Below are 25,825 nucleotides of genomic sequence, written 5' to 3' on the forward strand. Positions count from 1 at the left end.
TACATTGTTTGTCTATTATACGATTTGTACATTTGGCATTTTATTGGTTTTATTTGACATAAGATGTCATCTCAGGTGGAAGGACAACCTTTTTCTATATTTTGGTGAATTACAGTAGAAAATACTTACTGGCACGGTGTTCTGATATGCTAATCACAAATGTACATCCAGTATTCATATCAATAATCTGATTATAATATAATAATTTATGAGGTAAGAGTTCAGTCAAAGGAGCACCTCATAAATTATATTCATTTTATTCAGTGTATGTGTGCAGTTGAACTACACACAGCAGAAAGATGTTAGAAGCAGAGCTTTTAATAGAAAGGCAAAACAAAACCACACAACTAGAAGAGCATTACGCTATGCAAATATGACCTATCCTGTTTATTACTACAACAAACATGTGCCCCACCCACCCACCAACCCACCACCACCACCATGCAAAAAACCAAAAGTCTTCATGTTTTGTGTTTTTTCTTTCAATGCTAAGGCCAGCCCAGCCTGTCTCCGTCCTCCTCTCTGTCACCTTGCTCAGAAGTTCAGGTCACCCAGTTTATTCGTCAGTTTGTGGCTTCCTGCCTGCTGGTGTCCGACTCCAACACTGAACTGTCCTACGTGCTGCCTTCTGAGGCTGTCAAGAAGGGCTGTTTTGAGAGGCTGTTTCAGGTACATTTACACAAGCAAAGAAAACTCTTCTGTTACAGAATAAACTCACAGGCCGGCTATTGATCGCAAGGTTGGTAGTTTGATCCCTGGCTGCTCCCAGTCTGTATGCCAAATATCCTTGGTCAAGATACTAACCTATAGTTGCTCATCAATGCATCCATCAGAGTGTGAATGTTTGATCAAAAACACTTGTGTAGAAAAAGAATAGAAAGAATTGTTTGTGTGAATGATGAGTGCTCAGGTAGAGCAGAAAAGCAGATAATTTACAACTTTTCTGGTAGGTGCTGATATGTTTACGTTTGTTAGCATTCTATATATGGTCAAGCTAATTTCATAAAAGACAGTGTGTTTTAAATTTAATCTAATTCAATTCAGTTTTATTTATATAGCACCAAATTACAACCACGGTTGCTTCAAGGTGCTTTTGTAAACTAACAACTCTGCAATAATACAAAAAACAACTCCCTTGGTGACTGTGGGAAGGAGAACTTCCTTTTAACAGGAAGTAACTGCAGAACCAGGTTCAGCAAGGAGCAGTAATACGCTGTGATAGGTCGGCCGTGCAGGGAGGAAGACAGTACAACTGTGGAAGAGGGCCGTGGATTAATAATCGATGGATGGATGAATGGATGGATTTGGCCTGCACCAAGCAGACCCCCCACCGGGCACCAAAGAGGCCCAAGCCAGGGGAAGCAACTACAAATGAGTAGCAGTAGGGAGGGGAAACCCCCACCCTCCATGACCATGGCCTGCAGTGGGCAGGGCTCAGCAAGGCCCAGGCTCAGGCCTAGCCAAATATACATGTTCCAAAAAGGAGACAGCCGAAACTGAGAATGAAAAAACTAAATGGGATATAATAAAAACTTAAAATGACATAAATAAAGAACAAAGATGTGGAAACCACACAGTGATAGGTAGTACTAAAATGTTGAACTCAAAATGCTAGTACAAAGACCCAGGACTATGGCTGTAAGTGTGACATTAAAAAAAACAAAAAACAGGAAGAGGGTAAATACTTTTTAACAATGCTGTAGTACCCCAAAACCTTGGCAGATCTTAGCATGGTGTGCAGTGTCTTCAAAGAAATGGACAAACTGGACAAGTGGACAAAAGAAGACCCATAAAGGCCTACAAAATTCAATTCAATTCAGTTTTATTTATATAGCACCGAACAACAGTCGCCTCAAAGAGCATTATATTGTAAGGTAGACCCTACAATAATACATACAGAGAAAAAGTCAACAATCATATGACCCCCTATGAGCAAGCACTTTGGCGACAGTGGAAAGGAAAAACTCCCTTTTAACAGGAAGAAACCTCCAGGAGAACCAGGCTCAGGGAGTGCTGCTGCTGCGACCGGTTGGGGTGAGAGAAGGAAGACAGGATAAAGACATGCTGTGGAAGAGAGACAGAGATTAATAACAAGTATGAAAACTACCCGTAGCAGATGAACAGTATCTAAAAGCCATGTCCTTTACAAACGGGGAAAAAATACAGCACCTGACATAGGACTACATGCACCCAGCCCGTCATTTGACCAATCAAATGACGGGCTGATGAGACTTCAGCATCCTTGCTGAAGTCTCATCAGAAATGATCTCACTGTAAGAGTGGCTGTCAAGAAGCCATTCTTAAGGAAGTATGCCAAGTTGTGCAAGAACTAGACTGAAACAGACCTTAACAATGAAGCCAAGTGTTTCATTTTTAGACAAATCCCCAGTGAAACACTATCAGCCATTCACTGACCTGCTCAGACCCAGGAACTTAATATTATTGTAGCGGTGTGGAATGATCTTGACAGAAAATGAAGAAAAAGGCAGCAAACATCCACAGATAAGCTTTGGAATATTCTTTAAAAAGCCTGTATAACTGAAGACTACTTCAGAATAAAATAAAAGAAAGCTTGCCTTAAAGAGTTCAGGCTGTGCTGAAGAATAAAGGTGGTCATACATAAAGATTGTCTTTGAAGCTTGTTAGAAGTGTACAAACTCTCATTTTGCCTTATATACCAATTTGCCTTTGTACCTCCAGGCTTTAGAGAAGAGCTTGGACACTCTGGCACTGACTAGCTTTGGGGTAATGGACACCACCTTAGAGGAGGTCTTTCTCAAAGTGTCTGAAGAGGACCAGTCTCTTGAAAACAGTGATGCTGGTGAGCGCATGTTTCTTATATGTTCATATGTGTGTTTTGAGTTCATCAGTTGGCACATGGCTGACATGATTACCTTTTTCCCACTCCTATTATCTCTGGGCAGACATAAAGGGTTCACCAGGAGGGAGCTCTGTAGGGAAATCGTCAATCGGTTCAGAAGGTTTTGGGGGACCACAGTGTGAGACAGGATCCCAAGTGGAGCCTGAAAAGCCAACGGTGGAACTAAACAATCTGGTGAAGTGCTCCACACTAAGCCAGAGCCAGTCTTCTCTAATGTCCTCCTCATCTGTCGGCTCAGTAAGAGGCGATGAAGGAGGGCTATATACCGACTTCTATGGAGATTACTGTCCACTCTTTGACAACAGACAGGGGGCTGACTCTGCTAGCCTCCAGGGTAAGACAACAACAACAGCAGTTGTGCTCTTGTTTGATTGTTCTTTGCCATATCCTTCATTAATTAATACACAAATTGAAAACATGTTTTTGTTTGTTTTTTGCTGGTTTATTAAAAAAAAATCTTTACAAAACCATTCTCTTACTCTGTTGAGGCAAATGATGGCGTGGTGCACTCTACTGGTTTTAGCATCTTTAAAATGTGTCAAGAAATGATGGCTGGAGACCAGATGATGCAGAGTGACAGTGAATCTAAAATTTGGGAGAAAAATGACCTTAATAAAAGAACAAGTCAATCATCCGTCCATCCTTCCCTCTCTTGTTATGGGGGCAACAGCCTAAGCAGAAAAGCCCTGATCTCCCCCTCCCCAGCCACCTCACCCCACCAGTGTGTTACGGACTTGCTCCAAAGCCTCCTGTCGATGGGACATGCTGACAATACCTCACCTAGGAGGTACCCAGGCAGCATCCTTGTCAGATGTCTGATATGTTCTTCTGATATGGAGAAGTAGCAGCTCTAGACTGAGAAAAGTGCATCGTTCCATCCTGCATCTGAGGTTTGACTAATGGACAAACTGTCCCTGAGAATAGACCTTTCGAGGGAAGCTGAGGAGTGTGACCCCCTTGTAATTATCCACAGCATGTCTTTATCCTGTCTTCCTTCTCTCACCCCAACCGGTCGCAGCAGATGGCCCCGCCCCTCCCTGAGCCTGGTTCTGCCGGAGGTTTCTTCCTGTTAAAAGGGAGTTTTTCCTTCCTACTGTCGCCAAAGTGCTTGCTCATAGGGGGTCATATGATTGTTGGGTTTTTCTCTGTATGTATTATTGTAGGGTCTACCTTACAATATAATGCACCTTGAGGCGACTGTTGTTGTGATTTGGCGCTGTATAAATAAAATTGAATTGAATTGAAGGAAACTCTCTGATCCCCCCCTTCTTAAAGATAGGAATCACCACCCCAGATCTCCATGCAGTGCTGCAGAGGAGTATCAATCAAGACAGCCCTACAAGATTTGGAGCCTTTACTAACTCAGGGCAAACCTCCTCCACCCCAAGGGCATGGCCAGGCTCTGGGTCCTCTACAGAAGATGTGTCAGTGGATTAACACATTTAAAGTATTCCTTTGCAATGCCTGACTACGTCATTAGTTCAAGTCAGCAGCACCCACACCCACTACACACTGTGTAAGTAGTGCTCTGCTTTCCCCTCATGTATCACTCGTTTGCCAGAATTGCTTCAAAACAAACTGAAAGCCTCATCAAACTGCTGCAGCAACCAAGTTTTTGCTTCAGCTACTGGACGAGCTGCATTCTCTTGGTCTGCTGGTAACCATCAGCTGCCCACTGTCTACTAAGCCCAATAAAAATTCTTCTTCAGCTTGAGGTTTACCCTTACCTCCTCTGTTCACCATTTGGTTCAGGGATTACCACCACAACAGGCAATAACCTCTTTGTCGCAGCCTCAGCAATGGAGGTGGAGAGTATGGTTGATATAGACTCAATGTCCCCAGCCTCCTTCAGACTGCTGTCAACGTTCTGCCAGAGGTGTGAGTTGAAGAATTCACAGAACGGAGCCTCTACCAGGCATTCCCAGGGCACTCTCACAATACATTTAGGGGTGCCAGGTTCAATATCCTCCCCCACCACCTGATCCAACTCATTACCAGGCAGTGGTCAGTTGACAGCTCTAGCCACTCTCTTCATGTGAATGTTCTGGATAGATCAGAAATCTGATAATACAATAAGAAAACTGATCACCTGGCATGTGCCGAGGCGCGCGCGCACCAAAGGATCCAAAAGCAGACTTAAGTGCTAGCAGGAAAAACACTTTATTATAATAACAAAAGGCGACCCGGGAAAAACAGAGAAGCAAATGAGGAACTGAAAAAACCCGGGGAAACAAATGATGCGAGGAAGCCAGAATCGGGATCGTGGGAGGCTGCAACAGAAAGGGGAGAAAATTACTAGTGAGCCGGGAAGCAGGGGACCACAACAAGACAGGGTTAGAGTAGTTGGCTTACGATCGGAGTGGGACCGTGGGGCTCGGGAGGAAAGTGTGAAAGTCCGTGGGAAGGAAATCCCAAAGTTAGTTACAGAAAGTTAGTGAGCATCCGTCAGTGCAGGGTTAAGTAGTCCTTCAGGTAATCACCCCGATGGAAAGCAGGTGTGCTGGTGATGGCCCAGCCCGGGGGTGTGGCTACCCGAGCATCACACACACAGACTCCACAGACACAGGACCACTGACCATGACAGTACCCCCCCTCAAGGGTCGCCCCCTGGTGACCGACCGGAGTGCTGCCTGGGGAGAGAAGCGCGGAAGTCAGCAATGAGGGAAGGATCCAGAATGAAGGACCGTGGAACCCAGAGACGGTCCTCAGGACCGTACCCCTCCCAATCCACCAGGTACTGCCACCCCGCCCGCGCCGGCGCGCATCCACGATCCGCCGGATCGTATAGGCCGGGTGACCGTCGATAAGCTGGGCGGGAGGGGGCTCGGACGGAGGGCACAACGGGCTGTGGTGGACAGGTTTGATCTGGGAAACGTGGAACGTGGGATGTATGCGCCAGGAAACAGGGAGCTTGAGCCAAACTGCCGCTGGGTTAATGACAGCATCAATTTCATACGCACCGATGAAGCGGGGGGTTAGTTTCCGGGATGACACGCGCAGCGGAACATTCTTGGCAGCTAGCCAGACCTTCTGCCCTGGCTGGTACTCGGGGGCGGTGGTGCGACGGCAGTTGGCATGGCGTGTGTTGTTCCTTCGTCCGCAGGAGAGCTTGGCGGACCCTGTGCCAGACCCGCTGGCAGCGCCGGAGATGATGCCGTGCAGAGGGGACTGCGAGATCGAGTTCATTTTCAGGGAAAAGTGGAGGCTGATAACCAAGGGAAGCTTCGAACGGGGACAAACCAGTGGAAGACGAGGTAAGTGAGTTATGAGCGTATTCCATCCAGGGCAAATAGGTGACCCAGGAGGTGGGGTTTTGGGATGCTACGCATCGTAGCGCAGCCTCTAGCTCCTGGTTAAGCTGCTCAGTCTGGCCATTAGATTGTGGGTGGAAACCAGAGCTTAAACTAACTCTCGCGCCCAGAATAGAACAAAAGGTCCTCCACACTTGTGAGGTAAACTGCGGGCCCCGGTCAGAGACAATGTCGAGGGGAATACCATGGAGCCGGAAAACATTCTCAATCAGGGCTTGGGCTGTGTCAGAGGCGGAGGGTAGTTTTGCAAGCGGAACGAAGTGAGCCGCTTTAGAGAATCGGTCGGTTATGGTGAGGATGACGCTCTTTCCCGAGGAATGGGGAAGACCTGTAACGAAATCTAATGAAATATGAGACCAAGGCCGGTGAGGCGTGGTGAGCGGGTGGAGCAGGCCTACCCGGTGCTTAGTGGATAATTTATTGTGGGCGCAAACAGCGCAAGCAGACACGTATTCCTTCACATCCTTTCTTAAAGTCTTCCACCAGAAATGTCGTTTGAGAAGATCAATGGTTCTACTCACACCAGGGTGACATGAAAAACGTGCGGTGTGGATCCAGTGAATTACTGCTCCACGGGCAGCAGCGGGGACAAAACATCGCCCGGGAGGTCCAGTACCTGGGTCGGGGTCTCCCGGGAGGGCCTGGCGGATAACCTCCTCAATATCCCAGGAGAGGGCGACCACCACACAGGTGGGGGGGAGAATGGTGGTTGGTGACGATGTTTCCGTGTCTGGGGAGTACTGACGGGAGAGCGCATCTGGCTTGCCATTCCGTGAGCCTGGGCGATAAGAGAGAGTGAAGTTAAAGCGGGTAAAAAACAGAGACCAGCGGGCTTGTCGGGAGTTTAATCTTTTAGCAGTCCTGAGATAAATCAGATTCTTATGGTCAGTCCATATGAGAGAAGGCTGCACGGCTCCCTCTAGCCAGTGGCGCCACTCTTCCAAAGCAAGTTTTATGGCCAAGAGCTCCCTATCTCCTACATCATAATTTCTTTCAGTAGGAGTGAGCCGGCGGGAGAAGTAGGCGCACGGCTGGAGCTTACCTTGAGGCCCAGACCGCTGAGAGAGAACCGCCCTGACTCCGGTGTCGGACGCGTCCACCTCAACGATGAATTGTTTAGTGGTGTCGGGGTGGACTAGAACGGGCGCCGAAGTGAACAGTTCTTTTAACTTAGTGAACGCTGTGTGGGCCTCCGGGGGCCAGGTGAAAGGTACCTTAGAAGAAGTGAGGCGAGTGAGAGCCGTGGCGACTTGACTGTAGTTTCGGATGAAACATTGGTAGAAGTTTGCAAACCCGAGCAAGCGTTGAAGCTTCTTCCGCAAATCCAGGACTGGCCACTCCAGAACTGCCTTGATCTTTGCTGGGTCCATCTTCACCTGCCCTCCTGCTAAGATATAGCCCAAAAAGGAAACTGATGAGGCGTGGAACTCACATTTCTCTGCTTTGTCAAATAGTCTGTTCTCCAGTAACCGTTGCAGCACACTCCGGATGTGAACACGATGCCCCTCCATGGTCCTGGAAAAAATTAGGATGTCATCCAAATATACAAAAACAAACCGCAGGGGCATTTGTTAAGCCGAACGGCATGACCAAATACTCAAAGTGGCCCAGTGGAGTGTTAGAAGCAGTCTTCCACTCATCCCCTTCTCTTATCCGGACCAGATGGTATGCGTTTCGCAGATCCAACTTCGTGAAGACAATGGCTTCCTGGAGAGATTCAAAAACAGAGTTAATTAGCGGAAGAGGATATTTGTTCTTTACTGTGATGTCATTTAAGCCCCGGTAATCTATGCACGGCCGCAACGAACCGTCCTTTTTCCCCACAAAGAAGAAGCCTGCAGCGACTGGGGAAGAAGAGGGCCGAATAATACCTGCCACTAGTGATTCTTGGATGTAGTTCTCCATCGACTCCCTCTCAGTGCGAGACTGGTTATACAACCTGCTAGAGGGTAGCAGGGCTCCAGGTAACAAGTCAATGGCGCAGTCATATGGGCGATGAGGCGGTAGGGAGCGAGCCTTGTCCTTGTTAAACACTTCCTGTAAATCATGGTACTCGGGTGGGATGGAGGAACTGTCAGCTGCTTGTGAAACAGGTGGGGACGGATTTGTTGGTGGAGCGGGGACTGCCGATCTCAAACAATTAGCTAGGCAGAACAAGCTCGAACTGGCGTTCCCTCTCCTCCAGCAAGAGCCGAGAGCGCCCGATCTGCATCGGCTCCGGCGGAGGAGGTGATGGTGAGCGAGCGCACGCTGCTGGGGAATCAAACGGGGACAGGGACGGTGACACGCGGAACTCCGGGCGCAACACGGGTTTCGGCGGTTTGGGATGCCGTTCGGTCTCTCTCTCCCGCAGGCGCTTATTTATTTTACGGGCGAGAGAGACCAAATCCTCGAATGATTTAGCTGCCTCGTAAAATGTGAGTTGATCTTTCATTTGATCATTCAGGGAACGTAAGAAAATTCCCCTTGGGGTGAATCGGGCCAGCCCACGGCGGCTGCCACGGTGCGAAACTCCACCAAATATTCCGCAATACTACGCCTGCCTTGGCGGAGCTCCAATAGCTGTTGAGCGGCATCATCCTCAGAAACCGGAGGAGAGAAGGTTGCTTTAAATTCTTCGAGGAAGTCATCGAAATCGCACTATGTATCGGGTTGGAAGATAAATATGCATCAGCCCACGCCAACACTCTTCCCCTCAACAGTCCCACAAAGTGGGAAATCTTGGCCGCATCAGTGGGGAAGGCGAGTGGCATGCGACTGAAGAAAAGAGTACACTGAAAAAGGAACCCCCCACACTGGTCCAATTCGCCATGGAAGGGTTCCGGCGGCGGAGACGTCGCACCACGGTACGCCGGGTCGGGTTGTTTTGCGTGCATCTCGCCCTGTGTCTCGCTAAGTTCTTGGAACTGATTCTGAATCGACTGAAGTAACTGATCGTGCCGGCTGAGCATGGCACCCTGCTTACTAATAGCTGAGCGTATTGGGTCTGCTGGATCCATTCTGGCCAGGCCGTACTGTCATGTGCCGAGGCGTGCGAGCACCAAAGGATCCAAAAGCAGACTTAAGTGCTAGCAGGAAAAACACTTTATTATAATAACAAAAGGCGACCCGGGAAAAACAGAGAAGCAAACGAGGAACTGAAAAAACCCGGGGAAAAAAATGACGCGAGGAAGCCAGAATCGGGATCGTGGGAGGCTGCAACAGAAAGGGGAGAAAATTACTAGTGAGCCGGGAAGCAGGGGAACACAACAAGACAGGGTTAGAGTAGTTGGCTTACGATCGGAGTGGGACCGTGGGGCTCGGGAGGAAAGTGTGAAAGTCCGTGGGAAGGAAATCCGTGGAGTTAGTGATGAGGCCAGATGATGCACCAGGTGATCCAATTGAGCAGGAGGACAGGCAGGTGGCAGATACTGGACGCCGGATCGAAATCTAAACACAAGAAGGCAGATTTAACGCAGTTCAAATAAGACATTAGCACAACACTTTCGCGGGGGTCTAGTTACCACAGAGAGGTGATTAACGGACTGGCGTGGAGCATCCGTCAGAGCAGGGTTAAGTAGTCCTTCAGGTAATCACCCCGATGGAAAGCAGGTGTGCCGGTGATGGCCCAGCCTGGGGGTGTGGCTACCCGAGCATCACACACACAGACTCCACAGACACAGGACCCCCGACCATGACATCACCAACCTAAGGTGTTCCGGTACTATGTCTGCATATGGGCACCCTTATGTTCAAAAATTGTGTTCAGTATGAACAAACTGTGATTTGCACAGAAGCCAAAAACAGAACCCTGATCTGGTTCGGATCATTCACCCCCCTTCAGGTTTCACTGCCATTGTCCACGTGAGTGTTGAAGTCTCCAAGTAAGATGACAGAGTGACTAGATGGAGCAGTGATGTAAACAGTCCAGGACCTCTCCAGGAGACTGGTTCCAAACCACAGCCATGTGTTGAGCTGATCTTGCCACACAGTAGCTAGTATCTCTCAACCTCACACACTAACACAGACTCCTTCCCCACCAGAGAGGTGGCATTTCATGTTCCAGCAGCCAGCCTCGATATCTGGGGATCAGACTGCCAGAGCCTCCATCCCTGACCACTGCCTGACACATGCAATGTTTGAATGGATAAAATGTCAGCCAAAGCACAGACAGAATATCTGTGGAGGGATATAAACATGGCAGTTCACAGGCACTTCCATTCACGTCTAACAGAATTTAAGATAACTGAACAAACAGGTGTGCACAGCTTTTAAATCTAAATCTTTATCTAAGATGACTTAAAGTTGAGTACATTTTTAATGGAAAGAATAGACTTTTTGTTTTATAAAAACACGCAGTTATCACTCTCATCATGAGTTTAGATGCTTCCATTAGAAAAGACGTTTAGAAATCAGAGTGCTCAAAACCATGAATCTCATAGCTTGTTTCAGGTTTTAGTGACTTATATTGTCAAAATTTAGGTGAATATTTTCATGAGTTTATTAGTTAATAAATACAAGTAACAATGCTACAATATTAAATGTTTTTTTCTTAGGTTTTTTTTTCTTTAGATCTTTTTTTCTTTAAAAAGTTTTGCTCATGCTTCTCGAATAAAAATGCTCATAGTGACCAAAATAGTGTGAGCACTACAGAATCATACAGACAGGCGTTGTGATTACTGTTCTCTTCAATATTTTGTCAGTTTGTCTATTTCATGTTTTCACTTTTTCACTTTAGGAGATGCAGAGAACCCCTCGTCACCAGAGCCAGAGGTGCTGGAAGGGCAGGGCACATTCAAGTTGGAGGGTTGGTGGTTGAAATTAAGCCAATTTCATGGACTTATTATCAAGAGGTTTCACTGTGCCAAGAGGAACACCAAGGGTCTCTTCTCTCAGATCCTCCTGCCTGCCTTCTTTGTCTGTGTGGCCATGACCGTGGCATTATCTGTGCCCGAGATTGGTGAGATTTTACTTCTTCTTTGGTAGGTTTTAATATTGCTGCTGTCCTGCCTTACCAAGAAGATAAACAGGACTGCAGAAGTTGTCTATATACTGTTAAACAGTTCAATATTTAGATTATGGTGAATACAGTTTTGTACACAACTTTTAATACTTTACAAGTACAGCTATTTAGAACGGCTAAGCTGGCTCTCAGCAGTTTAGATGATATATGTTGTTGTGATTTGGCCATATGTAAATAAAACTGTATTCAATTTCACATTCATCGAACAGTCTTTGTTTGTAAACATCTTCCTAAAATATAAAAACTTAAAGTTCAGTTTTGAAAATGTAAAATATGTGGATAAAACTTTACAAGACAAATGTTTGAACCAAAGTATTAAAATGAATCATGAAGGGGGTACACTAAGATTAGCAGCAGAGAAACTGAGTAATAGAATAGAATAGAATAGAATAGCCCTTTACTCCTGCACGATTGACAACGACAATAAAGTATCAATGGTAAGACAGCAGGAACAAATATATACAAACAACAGAAAAGCACATTTTGGAGAACAGGTTGCAAAGCGTTTAGAAGTAGTGCAAAGGACTCTGAGTCCATGTGTGAGTGACTGATGAGGGTTACTTAGACCAGATTGTTGAGGTGGGTTGGCAGGGTGGGGTGTGGGGGGATAGTGTCTGAATGGCCCAGTGGAAGAAGCTGTTTGTGAGTCTTGAGGTCTGGAACCTGACTGACCTGTAACCTGAACCAGAATGCAGCGGGTCAAACGGGTAATGCCGCACATTTAGTCAGCAGGCGAGACTGTGATCGCTGCCACCATGATTGTTGGGTTTTTTTTGGAAAGCGTGAATGGCGAGGAAGACCAGGAGTTTTACAAACAGTGCTAGAGATTCATGTCCGTGTCCTGCAGCGGCTTTTCACTGACCTCATTAATCACCTGAAATGTTTAGAAGCCCCCCCATACTTGTAGCAGAAACACACTCACATACATATTGTTGCATAGTCACAGTGCTCCATGCCTGTTCATTGTATTGTATTAATTGGTGCATATTGCACGATCTAGCAATTAATTAATTCATGTTTAAATTTAAATTTTACATTTTATATATGAACAGAGCAGCGTAGTTAAATAATCATCTTATGCTTTCATTTTTAGAAACGGAGGGCATCAATAATCATAGACTGAAAGCATCACTTTGTCATCTTGTTGTTATGAGTCACAGTTTGGCTCAATGTGACTCGTTTTGCTTTTCAAATTGTGGAACTCCTGCAGCCAGCTACGAAGAATGAGGGATATACCAGGGTGGAGGGTAGCAGTAGCTGGTGAGCATGCTCACTTCAGTAGATATTGCAGATATTTAAATTATTTGTTTATTTTATTCATTCAACAGTTAAAACAGTGGAGCTACTAAACTAATGGAATGCATGGGTCGACCTTGCACATGGTTTCTAGGGCTCATTGCACTTTATTTTTACAATTAGCTGTAAAATCTATGTAAAAAGATCCCTGATTAATGGATTAATTTTCTGTGTGAATTATTTTACAGGAGATTTGCCACCCTTGATCTTGTCCCCATCTCAGTATCATAACTATACCCAACCGAGAGGCAACTTCATCCCTTATGCCAATGAAGACAGACCCCAGTACAGGTAGAATGATGTTTAATTTACTGATAAACTCATATGACTCATGCAGATTTTTATTATTAAAACTAAATATTGCAGATGTTTCTTTGACAGTGAAGTTACTACACATTTCTGGGTTTTTCCCTGTGAAACTCAGCAGCTGTACATTTACCAAACAGAAACTGTTTGTGTTTCACTTTTATATTACTCAACACTAAAAAGTAACTGTTTATGCTCACTCCAGTGCTAGCTAGCCTGAAGTAAAGCAGGTACAGCAACTTGATTGACAAATAACAGTGTGTAGGCAAAAAACTGTGTTTGACCAAGTATTTCTGTGAATTAAACTGGAACATCGCGTCATATTTACAGCAAATCAAAAGTCAACATGCTTGATATTATTTATACTAAACTGTCTGTCAGGTTTAATTAGTGTAGGTGCCCTGATTATAACTGTCCTACGTAAGTCCCCACACTGCTGTACCAACTTGTCTCTTGCTTAGTAAACAGCTGCATATAAGAAAGCTCTACCAAGACATATAAAGGGTTTCTGGTGCCATGTAGTGAATCATCTCTACATCAGTAATGAAAGGATTTGTTTCAGTATATGTGGCACATGCTAAAGTTGTGTGATGGCTGCAGTGAGACCAGGGAACTGATTTCATCTCATTTTTATGATTGAAGATGTATGTGCTGATTGTTTATGCCTGCCACTGTCACCCTTACACACAACAGTGTGTGCCAAAGTGACCTGTGTTAAAAATGATATAGCCTTGTGTTAGCAGGACTGTCAGCGATGAGTGTGCCACGCATAACTATGGTTCAGGGTCATGGACTAACTCATTCAAATAATCTTATATATTACTCCATGGAGTCCTGTCACCTCGACCTCGAGCAGAGCTTAGCAAGGTTAACCAAGAGAAATCTTATTAATCCAAATACTGGAGCCTTTAGATGTTGAAATAAGCTGTTACTTTAAACAAAATCCTGGTGCACAGCAGCAATTTGCTCAAGTCAACATTGACACAGTGGAACAGAAAGAAATGTCACTGACACATCTTTGGTCCACTCTCAGGAACAAGCTGTCACCAGACGCCAGCCCACAGAAGATCATCAACACCTTCCGCCTGCCCTCGGGTATCGGTGCTACTTGTATCCTCAAGACCCCCTTCAACAGCACCCTGGACCAGCTGGCACAAACCCTCAACCCCAACGCCAATAACTCCAAAACCCTAGCTGCCAGATACTTTGATTCTATGTGTCTGGACTCCTTCACTCAGGGCGTCCCCCTCTCCAACTTTGTCCCCCCACCACCTTCGCCAGCACCTTCAGATGACCCAGACTCTAATTTTCAGGACGGTCTGTGGAACCAAACAGTCACTCCTCCAATTACAGTTCATAGTAAGTGCTTCCATAATATGTGTGCAACCCATTTAACATGTGTAGCTGTATATCTGAAAATCAAGACTTGACTTAAAACTAAAAAAAATTAAAGGAACACTTTGAAAACACATCATCATGCTGGATGTCTAAGGTGATGTGGTCCAGGTAATATATTAAGAATGAAGGATCACACATCATTTGATGAAAATCATCAAGCTACAGAGGGCTGAAGTCAGGCACCCCAGAAGTCATAGTGAAAAAATAATGCAGCATGCAAGTATATTTGGTGGAAAAATTGATTGCAGCAAAATGGTAGTCACTATTTTGTATGACCCCCACATGCTTGTATGCATGCCTGACAATGTCGAAATATCCTTCTAATGAGATGACAGTCTCCTGGAATATCTCCTGCCAGATCTGGACACACCAGTGAGCATCTGGACAGTCTGATGTGCAGAAGCAGAAGATATTCTCCCACAGGTGTTCTATTTGAAGGGAAGACTGGGGGCCACTAAGTAGTATCAGTTCCTCCGAGAATTGCCTGGATGCACCAGGAGGAACCCAGGACCCACTGTCACTGACAGCTGCCTAGCCTGCATAGGCTTGTGCATCTGCCTGACCATCACTGACTAACCAGCAAACTGGTCATACTGGTTGATGTTACAGACTGCATAACTTTCTCTATGGCTTCTCCGGGCCCTTTCATGTCTGTCTTACGGTAATAATAACAGGGCACCACTACTGGACCTGCCAACTCTAGTATGTTATGGCAAAGGCCAGTCAGGCTCCACGGTGCTGGGCAGTGACCACAGGGCTGATGGGTTAAGGACTTTCTGCCCAAGGCGAAGCGATCAAAAGTCTGGCTGTACTTCACAGCAAAAGATGCAAACTCAGCAGCCTGCAACAAGTGCTTTAAGCTGATACTGTGATACTGTCAAAGGAGGTAACACCTCGAATCTGATGAAACACCTGGCGACGCATAGCGTTTTTTCAAAAGCACTGTATTTGATAGCTTGCTGCAAGACCTCACACCGAGCACATCTACTGCGGGTATGGTGCCTGTTATTGGACCCGGAGTTAGCAACATCCCCCAAGAACCCGTAGAGGAGAGTCCTGGCCCCTAGCGCTGCCAGTGTAGCAGAAATGATGACGGATGATGATGGCAGCAGCAGCCGTTCTTCTCTGGGCGAGTAGCTTCATGTTGTTCGTGTGTAATTTACGTTGAGTAGGCTAACCACATTATTACATTAATGCATGTAAGGTGAACTAGCAAACACCGTCGTAGTTACATGCGGCTGTCTTCTTGCTTGATAGAATGATACCATATATGCCCCCTAGCTGCAGAAAAGGCTAACATTGTTATCTTTTTACAACAACAAAACAGCTAACCATGAGAGGTTTTAGGACAAAGTTTGTGTTTTCCATTCTTTAAGCACCGTTTCAAAAGTACCGGTTTGGCACTGGAATCGGATAAAACCTAAACGATACTCATCCCTAGTGTCTCCTGGCATGCTGAGATACAGCTAACCTCTGGTAATGAAATGTCTTGATGTGCCTCGCTGTAGGAGTTGGCCTGCCTGTGCAGCCTCTGTAGGGTGCAGGTAGTGCTTCATGCCACCAGTAATGACGCTGACCCTGCAGTCAGAAAAGATAAGGAGACAAACACCGTCAGTGGCCTTCATCTGTAAAACCATTTCTGTTTGGGGGTTGTCTCGTTGTTGCCCATCTAGTCCACCTGTTGTTAATATTATTAATACCAAAGCAGCTGAAACTGATTAATAACCCCCTCTGCTCCTTACCTGACCAGATCACCAAGTTTAATTTATGTGATGCCATACTTTGATTACAAAGTGTTCCTTTCATATTTTTAAGCAGAATATTGTTATTATCTTATTATATTTTGCTAATATGGACTAATAGACAGGTGTACTGATGCCTACATTTCACTTTGAACAGTGTCTTGGCTCATTGGGAGAGCTAATAAATAATTTCTAACATAATTTATTCCCCCTGTGCTTTTTCTGCTTTGAGAAGTCCATGTGGACTAAGAAAAAGATCAGCTGAATGAATGATGACTCTTTCACTTTTGCTTAGAGCCTGTTACATCTCCACCTACCTTTCCCTTGTCCATCCATGAGCCGGTGCGCTGCGTCTGCTCTATGCAGGGGACAGGCTTCTCCTGTCCCAGTGGGGTAGGAGGACAACCCCCTCTCATGAAGGTGGTGACCGGTGACATTATGGTGGATATCACAGGCCGGAACGTCTCTGAATATCTGCTTTTCACATCAGACAGAGTGCGGCTGCACAGGTAGGATTGCTGCCTGACCAACTCAACTGAGCCACAGAACAGAAATACTGACAACGTACTGCAAACTGTTGCTTTGACTTTTCAGTGTAGAATCTAATTACACAAAATACTAGTTGGATCACCTTAGTTTAAATAGAATTACAACATATAACATTTAAGTTATACATCATGGGCTGCTACTGGGACCTCAGGACATTGTGCATTAATGGAGAGCCTGAGGCAAGAAGAGCAGCTGCGAGCTCCCCTCAGAGTACACAGCAGGCATCATTATTGAAACATGTGTGAACACACACAGAGACACAGCATGTAAGGCAAAAACAGAGTTTGTACAGTTCTATATTCTTCCACACAGCCTAAGCTCTCTTAGGTAATCTTCAGGAATAGTTCTCCAGGCTTCTTGAAGGATATCCCAAAGCTCTTCTTTGGATGTTGGCTGTTTTCATCATGTTCTCTCTTCCAATTTTTGTCGAGATGATCCCACATTGCTTCAGTAATGCTGGGCTCTGGGGAGGCCAATCCATGACTGGTGCTTAGTGTTTTTTCTATTAAGGTTTGCTTAGTGCTCTGGCAGTGTTTGGGATCATTGTCATGTCTGTGAAGGTTCTCAGTTCAGGTCATTATAGTCTAAGGAACTCGGAAAGAAAAGCGTCTGGACTTCTTTAAGTTGCTTGAAGACGTTTTATCTCCCATCCGAGAAGCTTTTTTAGTTCTAAGAGCAACTGGTGGAGAGTCCCAGATTTTTAAGCTCTATGGGAGTGTCTAAGAGAGTCATGGACCCAGTATTGATCCTCTGCCTAATCACACGAGCCAAGGCGTGAAAATGGATGTGGATGAACCAGTTTGTGTCTGAGTGTGTGGCTGGGTCTGAAGTACACTGGGATGTCGTGCTTGGAGAAGACTCTCCTGAATTTCTCTGATACACCGGCTACATAAGGAACAACAGTGCTGTTCTGTTTGTCCTTCCGATTTTCTCTAGCTGGTGTCTGATCTTCTTTTCTGTGCATCTTTGCTGACTTTATAAACGCCCAATTAGGATAACCGCATGTTTTAAGTGCTTCCTTTACATGTGTGTGTTCCCTCTTTTTCCCTTCAGGCTTAGAGGGAACATGTTCTGCCCGGTGGTGTAGGGTCCTAATTACTCCAAGTTTGTTTTCCAGAGGGTGGTGGGAGTCAAAGAGGAGGTACTGGTCCGTGTGTGTGGGCTTCCGGTAAACTTCAATGTTGAGGTTTCCATCCTCTTCAATGTTCACAGCACAGTCCAGGAAAGGCAAACAGTTATCCTTTGTGTCTTCCCTGGTGAACTTGATGTTTTTATCCACGGCGTTAATGTGCGCACTGAAGGATTCCACTTCTTGTGTCTTGATTTTGGCCCAGGTGTCATCTACATATCTGTACCAGTGGCTAGGTACTCTCCCTTTGAAAGAGCCAAGAGCCTTTCTTTCCACTTCCTCCATGTAAAGGTTGGCTACAGTAGGTGACACAGGGGAGCCCATGGCACATCCATGTTTGGGCCTGTAGAAACCCTCGTTGTATTTGAAATATGTGGTGGTGAAGCAGAGGTCTAACAGTGTGCAGTCTGATCAGGGTGAAGCTGGTTCTGCTTTCTAAACAGGGGTCTTGTTGTAGTCGTTTTCTGACAGTCTCCACTGCCTCTGTTGTAGGTATGCAAGTGAAGAGAGAGACTACATCAAAGGACACCATAGTTTCATCTGGGTCAAGTGTAAGTTACTGGACCTTGTTGGTGAAGTCGGTGGAGTTCTTGATGTGATGGTGGTGTTCCCTACATGGGGCGCTAGGATGGTGGCGAGGTGTTTGGCAGTGTTGGATGTGGCTGAGTTTATGCTGCTATCAATGGGTCTGAGTGGGACTCCTTTGTGGATCTTTGGAAGTCTACAGGGTATAACATCCCCTTCGTCATGTATGATGAAGAAGCTTCTCGGATGAAACGTCTTCAAGAAGCTTACAGAAGTCCAGATGCTTTTCTTTCCAAGCTCCTTAGATCATTGTCATGCTGAAAAGTAAAGGCGTTATCAATCAGACACTTTCCAGATGTTATTAATGGTGGATCAATATTTGCTGGTACTTTTCTGAATTCCTAAGTCCATTAATTTTGCCAAGTCATACGCTCTTATTGTAATTGTGCATTGCTCTTTGGTAACATTTCGTCTTGATTTCACATGGATACAGTAACATGCGCATACTAGTTTTTCTTAACTATTTTTCTGTCAAATTAATTTTGTTACAGATATGGTGGTTTAACAGTGGGCAACATTCAGAAATCAATCCCAACATCTTTTGGGAGAAATCTACCACCTATGGTTCGCAAAATAGCGGTGCGCAGATCAGCTCAGGTAAGACAAAGACACAATGACTCTAAACTGGACAGGTACAGTATAAAATACTGCTAACAGTGCAAATTACTGTGTTCAGGTTCTCTACAACAATAAAGGCTACCACAGCATGCCAACGTATCTGAATGTCCTCAACAATGCCATCCTGCGTGCCAACATGCCTCCCTCCAAGGGCAATCCTGCTGCCTACGGTAGACACGCCAAAGTGGCCATAATAGCTGCTGAATAAAGTTGTGCTAGTTAGGTTGGTTATTTTTAACTACACAAGAGATTGTTTGTTTTATTTGTTTTGCAGGAATCACAGTAACAAACCACCCGATGAATCGCACCAGTGCCAGCCTCTCTTTAGACTATTTGTAAGTTTCTGTGGCTTTACCTTATATATTTATGTGATAGATTCACATTTGTGACTCATCGTTCACGTAAACAATGAGTCTTCATTGTGGGGTAGCTCTGGAAGAAGAGCAGACCATCTACTAAACGGAAAGTTGGTGGTTCGATTCCTGGCTACTCTAGTCTGCATGCCAAGAATCCTTGGGCAAGATACTAAGTTGTTCTCCGATGCATCCATTGGAGTATGACTGTCAATGTTATATAGAAAGCACATCAATAGATGAAGCACAGAAAAAGTGTTTGTGTGAATGCGGCAGGTTGTATAAAGTTCTTGGAGTGCTCAGATAGAATAGAAAAGCCCGATGTCAGAACCAGTCCATTCACCATTCATCAAACAAAAAAGTTAGTCATAGACTTCCTTAACCCTCAGCTGTAAAACACTGGGTGTTGTCACCCTTCATGGATACGCTACTTTGTGAACACGATAACTCAAGAACAAGGCAACAAATGATTTTCAAATTGATACCATAGGTGCATCTCCTAAAAATCTCAGATAAGTTTGGATCCTGTTGACCTTGACCTCAAGTTCAAAGTCACAGGCCAAGTTTTCTGAAAACCTTGCTAATGTGATAACTCGAGAAAGACTAGGCTAGGAGGCTTAGGAGTAGCACTGGCAGCTGCCAGTATTTTGTCTCTTCTCTTCTCTTCATTGGAGTTAAAGTATCTGAATTTTAGGAGCAGGGCCACGCCTCCGAACAAGTTCCTTTAGCTTCTTATCTATATATGCTGTTCGTTCTCGTTTTCGTGCCCCACCCTCTCTCCCCTTTTTCAGTTCTTTCACTTCTCATTAGTTCATGGGGGAGCTGCCAGGCCTGGGAGCTGCCGCCAGTCCCCTCTGAAGCCTTGCCAAAACTGCAGCTCAGTTCATGTTTAAGCCATTCACCTTTATCTACTACAAACACTGTCAAACCTAAAATGAGGACATGGGCCCAGCGAGTGAATCCAGCCATATGGCTGATGGCTCCTACTCCCTGAGCCTGGTTCTGCTAGGCCTCTCTTCCTGTTGAAAGGAAGTTCTTCTAAAAGGGAATGCTTCTCCTAGGCTATTGTCTATTAAACCCCTTTTCCATTCGTACCTACTCAGATCGACTTGGCACGGTTTTCAGGGTTTTCGATTAGGTACCTGGTACCAGGTACTTTTTTAGTATCTGCTCGCCCGGGGTTCCAGGTGATCCGACCATGTACTAAAATGTGACATCATCAGACTGAATGCCACCGATTGGCTAGTCAGTAGCGTCACTTGATGAGTCATGAGAGCGTCTCTTTCTATCACATTTAACTTAGCCTACTCGAAGATGAAATGCTGATTTGGTAGCACGTAGTGAGGCTCCAGATGCTTTCAGTGTGAAGTAACTCCAAACTGCTGACATGTCTCACACACCACAGCTGCTCTATCACGTGACGCATACTGCTCCGACATGCTGAGGTCACTACCTGGGTTACGCCATGTTGCAAGTCTTTTGAGGTACTGATACTGTATATCAGATCATTCCATCCCTAGTTATAACTGTGCTTCGGAAAAACAAATAGCAGAGGAGCCACAACGATGCCTGAGAAGAGGACAGATACAGAGAGATACATTCCCTTAGCTTACTGTAAAGATTGATGTTTAGCTTTAATTTCAGAGAGTTTTGCATAACTTTATGAATTTTTCTATCAAAAGTGCTTTGAAATGACTGTTGAGAACCAAATACTGTACACTGAAATTGAACTAGCTCTTCTCCTTGTTTTTGTACCTGCAGGCTCCAGGGCACAGATGTAGTGATTGCCATCTTCATTATAGTAGCCATGTCCTTTGTACCAGCCAGCTTTGTGGTTTTCCTAGTAGCAGAAAAATCCACAAAGGCCAAACACCTGCAGTTTGTCAGTGGCTGTGACCCAGTCATTTACTGGCTAGCCAACTATATTTGGGATATGGTGAGGATGTGATGTTGCAGATGTGAATGTCTTACTAAATGCTTTAACATGTGTGCAGCTCCTGAAAACAGTTTCTCCTTTTATCTGTCCTCAGCTGAACTACCTGGTACCTGCTACATGCTGTGTTATTATTCTGTTTGTATTTGACCTGCCAGCGTACACCTCTCCAACAAACTTCCCTGCTGTCCTCTCCCTCTTTCTTCTCTACGGGTGAGACATCTGTCTGCACACACATGATTTTTCAGCATGGTTCTGAGTTTCTGCTCATGTTGTTATGTAATTTAGTTGTATACTGACTAGAGATGGCACGATACCATTTTTTTATGTCCGATACCGATATCATAAATTTGGATATCTGCCGATACTGATATAAATCTGATATAGTGTGTTTTATAATCAATAAAAAAAAAAATTTAACATTTTGTATAAGTTCATACTCAAGTTTTAAAAAAACTAAACTAAACTAAAGCTATTCTGTTATACCTGTATGCAAAAAATACACTGCACCCAAAATATTTAATGGTTCAGCAATACTGATCAATCTAATAAACTTTCTTCAACAGAATTGCAGACTGCACAGATCGTACCTTCCCAAAGGAAAAAGTACTATAGCTTACTAGGTTATAAATTTCACTTAACAGTTACTATATACAGTAATGGACTTCTATACATTTTACATCAGATTAAAACTTTGGGTGTAATATTCAGATAATTATTTATTAAAAGCTAGACATTTTAAATGAGAATAAGAAAGAAAAGTATGTCTTTGTGCCCCCTTTTCCCTGTTCATGCCCTATCGGCCCCCCTGGCTAAACTTTGCTAGATCCGCCCCTGCACAGTTACCAGCCGTCAGCTACGTAGAAAAGGATCCTGGTGTAGAAAGTAATATTAAATACATTCTAACACCAGCTTATCAAGCTTAAACGTGCTGCTGTTGTTCAGCCGCTGGTTTCCTCTTTCTGGTGCAAAGTGGGCGATAAACAAACAAGAGAGATGGACTCGCGACAAAAAAGCCGATCAGCTGATCATTGATCAGTTTAATGACTGAAGTAGCAGCAGGAGAGAGAGAGAGAGGGAGAGGCAGTCGCTCCATGTATCGGTTGTTAAGCTTAACGCGGGAACGCTTTACAAACATTCAGAGATGAACTTACACAATTGCTTTACTTCTCTCTGGGATAACTTCCTCGGAGATGAAATGCTGGTTTGGAAGCACGTAGCAAGGCTCCAAATGCTCAACCAGACCACCGAGAGGTCTCGCACGCCACAGCCGCTAACAGGAGCCCATTTTGTCATATTGACATGCAAACTCAGAATCTCAGAACAGTACCAGCTCTAGTATCATGCTAGGTAATTTCCTATTTAGGTGCAGTGTTCACAAAATTCTACTACTTGCCTAAATGTAAATTAAATTCTAAGATCTTTTTTTAACATGAAAACATATAGCAAGTTCTCTCTAGTTTCTTTCTTCCCCTCTCCAGGTGGTCGATCACTCCCATAATGTATCCTGCATCCTTCTGGTTTAAGGTTCCCAGTACAGCCTATGTCTTTCTCATAGTCATCAACCTCTTCATAGGCATCACTGCAACTGTTGCAACCTTCCTTCTACAGCTCTTTGAACATGACAAGGTCTGTTGGATTCTTATATCTTACCTCAGACACATCTTGACTAACATTCTGTGAGCTCAAAGCCAAACACCATCACTCGTTTCCCATTCAACAGCAAAAGTACAAATTTGGAAGAGATGGCGATCTTTGAGTTAGATCACCTTCTCTTCCACATAATCGAATAAATACTACAAAATGGAAAAGTATCTGACATGACCTTTGCCTTTTACTGTATTTCTTTCTTTTACTTCTTTTTTTGTTTTTACAGGATTTGAAAAAAGTGAACAGTTACCTAAAGTCCTGTTTCCTCATCTTCCCCAACTACAACCTGGGTCATGGCCTAATGCAGATGGCCTACAACGAGTACATCAATGAATACTATGCTAAAATAGGTACACTAATAATTGCAATAAAGTTAAGAGAAAATCTTAAACTACTATGATTTATTTAGCAGAGATGAACTAACACCTCTTGCAAGAACCTAAAAGTTGTGCTATACATCCTTAAAGATTTATAAGGGTATTCAGAACACATTCTTAGTTTGGTGCTACAGATTTTATCACAAGATTTGTTGACAAAAAAGATTTCCAGTCTTGCAGGCTTTTTGTTTTCTTCATAATGATTTTAGTAAATTGAAGTGCAAAGCTGTACATTAAGATGCTGTAATTATGTGCTTTAGGGCAGTTTGACAAGATGAAATCACCATTTGAGTGGGATATTGTGACTCGAGGACTTGTTGCAATGACAGTCGAAGGCTTTGTTGGCTTCCTCATCACCATCCTCTGTCAGTACAACTTTCTGAGGAACCCCCCGTGAGTTTTATATACATATATATGTATTTTTAAACTGGATGCCTACCACTTAGTTACACAGAGAATCGTATGCTGAGAGATCTACAGTTATAGTTGGCTGAGGACTGCACTAAAGATGTATTTACAGTATAAACAAAAGGTACCAGCAGTATCAAGATGCTAAACAGAAAAACACTAAGTTTTAGTTAAAGCATAACATTCTGCATGTTTTTCTCAGTTATCACAAGATGTGTTGCAGGGGAGCAGTAAAGCTCAGCTGGTAGTTTATTTTATGATCCAGCTTTAAAACACAACTAACCATGAATGACTTAACAACAGGAAAAAAAGGGGGAAAAAAACCCCAGAACCAATGAACTGTACTGAGCTGGCACCAAAGCAGCTTTTCAGATTGATCCTTCGTATATAAGACAAATAATGCAGTAGGGTTTCCTGCTGATACACAGCTTTAAAATATCTGTGTCTCAGGGCGTGGTCTGCGGCGCAGCTGCTTAAAAAAATAAAACAAAATAATTCCCCTCTCGCCCCTGTGAGCGTTCATGCCTTCATGCTCGGGTCCTCTACCAGAGGCCTGGGAGCTTGAGGGTCCAGTCCAATCCAATTTTATTTCAGTTTCAGTTTTCAGTTTTATTTGTCATATGCAAGTTAGCACAGGGTCAACATTGCAATGAAATGTGTTTGACGAGCAGCAGTCACTCAGCAGCATGGTACAGTAGGAATGAGCAGCAGAAAATTACAGTATTGCACTTTTTAAATATAAATATCAATAACAATAAAGTGGAGTGACCAGTGCAGATTAAACAGAGTACTTGTGAAGCTGCAGGGTAGCTTCTGAGTGCGTCCTGTGGACTGTGGTGTGTGTGTTTAAGTGTTGTGGTAGATGGTAGAAACTGTTTTTAAGTCTTGTAGTCCGAGCAGACAGACTCCTGTAACGTCTGCCAGATGGTAACAAGGAGAAGAGCTGATGTGCTGGGTGGCTGTGGTCCTTGATGATGCTGTGTGCTTTACGGAGGCATCGCTGGAGATAAATGTCCTGAATGGCAGGAAGCCTCAAGCAAGTGATGTGCTCTGCTGCCTTCACCACCCTCTGTAGTGATTTACGGCTGCTGGCAGAGCAGCTTCCGTACCAAACTGTAATGCAGCTCGTCAGCAAGCTCTCAATTGCACACCTGTAGAAATTTGAGGTGATGTTGGCGTTCATGCCAAACTTCCTCAGCCTCCTCAGGAAGTAAAGCCGCTGGCGAGCTTTCCTGATTGCAGTGTCTGTGTGAAGGGTCCAGGAGAAGTCCTCGGTGATGTTGACTCCAAGGAACTTGAAGCTGCTGACCCTTTCGACCTTGACACCATTGATGTGGATGGGCTGGTGTTCCCTGACTGGTCGTTTCCGGTAGTCCACTATCATTTCTCTGGTTTTGCTGATGTTGAGAGTCAGGTTATTTTCCAGACACCACTTGTACAGTGCCATCACCTCCTCTCTATAGGCTGTCTCGTCGTTGTCTGTGATGAGGCCTATGATGGTTGTGTCATCCGCAAACTTGATGATGATGTTGGACTCATGTTTAGCAACACAGTCGTGTGTGAACAGGGAATATAGGAGGGGGCTAAGCACACAACCCTGTGGTGTACCTGTGTTTAGGATGAGTGGTGAGGAGGTGTGCTTACCAACTCTCACCACCTGGGGCCTGTTTGTGAGGAAGTTTAGAATCCATCTGCAGATCGGTGTTCCCAGCCCAAGGTCGACGAGCTTCGTGGCAAGTTTTGAGGGGATGATGGTGTTAAATGCCGAGCTGTAGTTGATGAAGAGCATCCTTGCATATATATTCCCTTTTTCCAGGTGAGTGAGGGTGGTGTGCGTTGCCAGGGCGATGGCATCCTCTGTGGCTCTGTTTGTCCGATAGGCAAACTGAAGAGGGTCCAGTGTGTCAGGGAGGGAGGAGCAGATGTGACCTTTGACCAGCCGCTCCAGGCACTTCATGATGACGGATGTCAGTGCAACAGGACGGTAGTCATTCAGACAGGAGACCACTGATTATTTGGGAATGGGAATGATGGTGGATGCTTTGAGGGACGTGGGGACCACTGACTGCCTCAGGGAGAGGTTGAAGATGTTGGTGAACACCTCTGCCAGCTCGTCTGCACACACTCTGAGTAGCCGGCCTGGGATGCCGTCCGGTCCTGGAGCTTTGTGAGGATTGACCTTTTTAAAGGTCCATCTCACAGCTTCTGTTTTCAGAGTTAAAGTTGCAGCCTCACTGTCCTCCTGAGGGTAGAGGATCTGCTCTCTGTTGTCTGCGTCAAAACGAGC

General features: G+C 44.8%; 1 protein-coding gene across 5 annotated transcripts in view; it reads left to right on the forward strand.

Moving 5' to 3' along the window:
- Positions 1-25,825, forward strand: part of abca2 (ATP-binding cassette, sub-family A (ABC1), member 2) — a 147,139-nt gene that overhangs the window by 95,006 nt on the left and 26,308 nt on the right. For all 5 annotated transcript variants that reach the window (XM_005447870.4, XM_019365962.2, XM_025896874.1 and 2 more), the window contains 15 exons: positions 494-669; positions 2,701-2,821; positions 2,925-3,215; positions 10,910-11,131; positions 12,679-12,781; positions 13,830-14,155; positions 16,232-16,445; positions 18,691-18,796; positions 18,876-18,987; positions 19,092-19,152; positions 20,932-21,106; positions 21,201-21,316; positions 22,585-22,732; positions 22,980-23,103; positions 23,391-23,523. In XM_005447870.4, the coding sequence (XP_005447927.1) occupies positions 494-669; positions 2,701-2,821; positions 2,925-3,215; positions 10,910-11,131; positions 12,679-12,781; positions 13,830-14,155; positions 16,232-16,445; positions 18,691-18,796; positions 18,876-18,987; positions 19,092-19,152; positions 20,932-21,106; positions 21,201-21,316; positions 22,585-22,732; positions 22,980-23,103; positions 23,391-23,523 (2,428 nt within the window). The remainder of the gene's footprint in view (positions 1-493; positions 670-2,700; positions 2,822-2,924; positions 3,216-10,909; positions 11,132-12,678; positions 12,782-13,829; positions 14,156-16,231; positions 16,446-18,690; positions 18,797-18,875; positions 18,988-19,091; positions 19,153-20,931; positions 21,107-21,200; positions 21,317-22,584; positions 22,733-22,979; positions 23,104-23,390; positions 23,524-25,825) is intronic.

This window comes from Oreochromis niloticus, linkage group LG12, assembly GCF_001858045.2.
Source record: "Oreochromis niloticus isolate F11D_XX linkage group LG12, O_niloticus_UMD_NMBU, whole genome shotgun sequence".
Lineage (NCBI taxonomy): Eukaryota > Metazoa > Chordata > Actinopteri > Cichliformes > Cichlidae > Oreochromis > Oreochromis niloticus.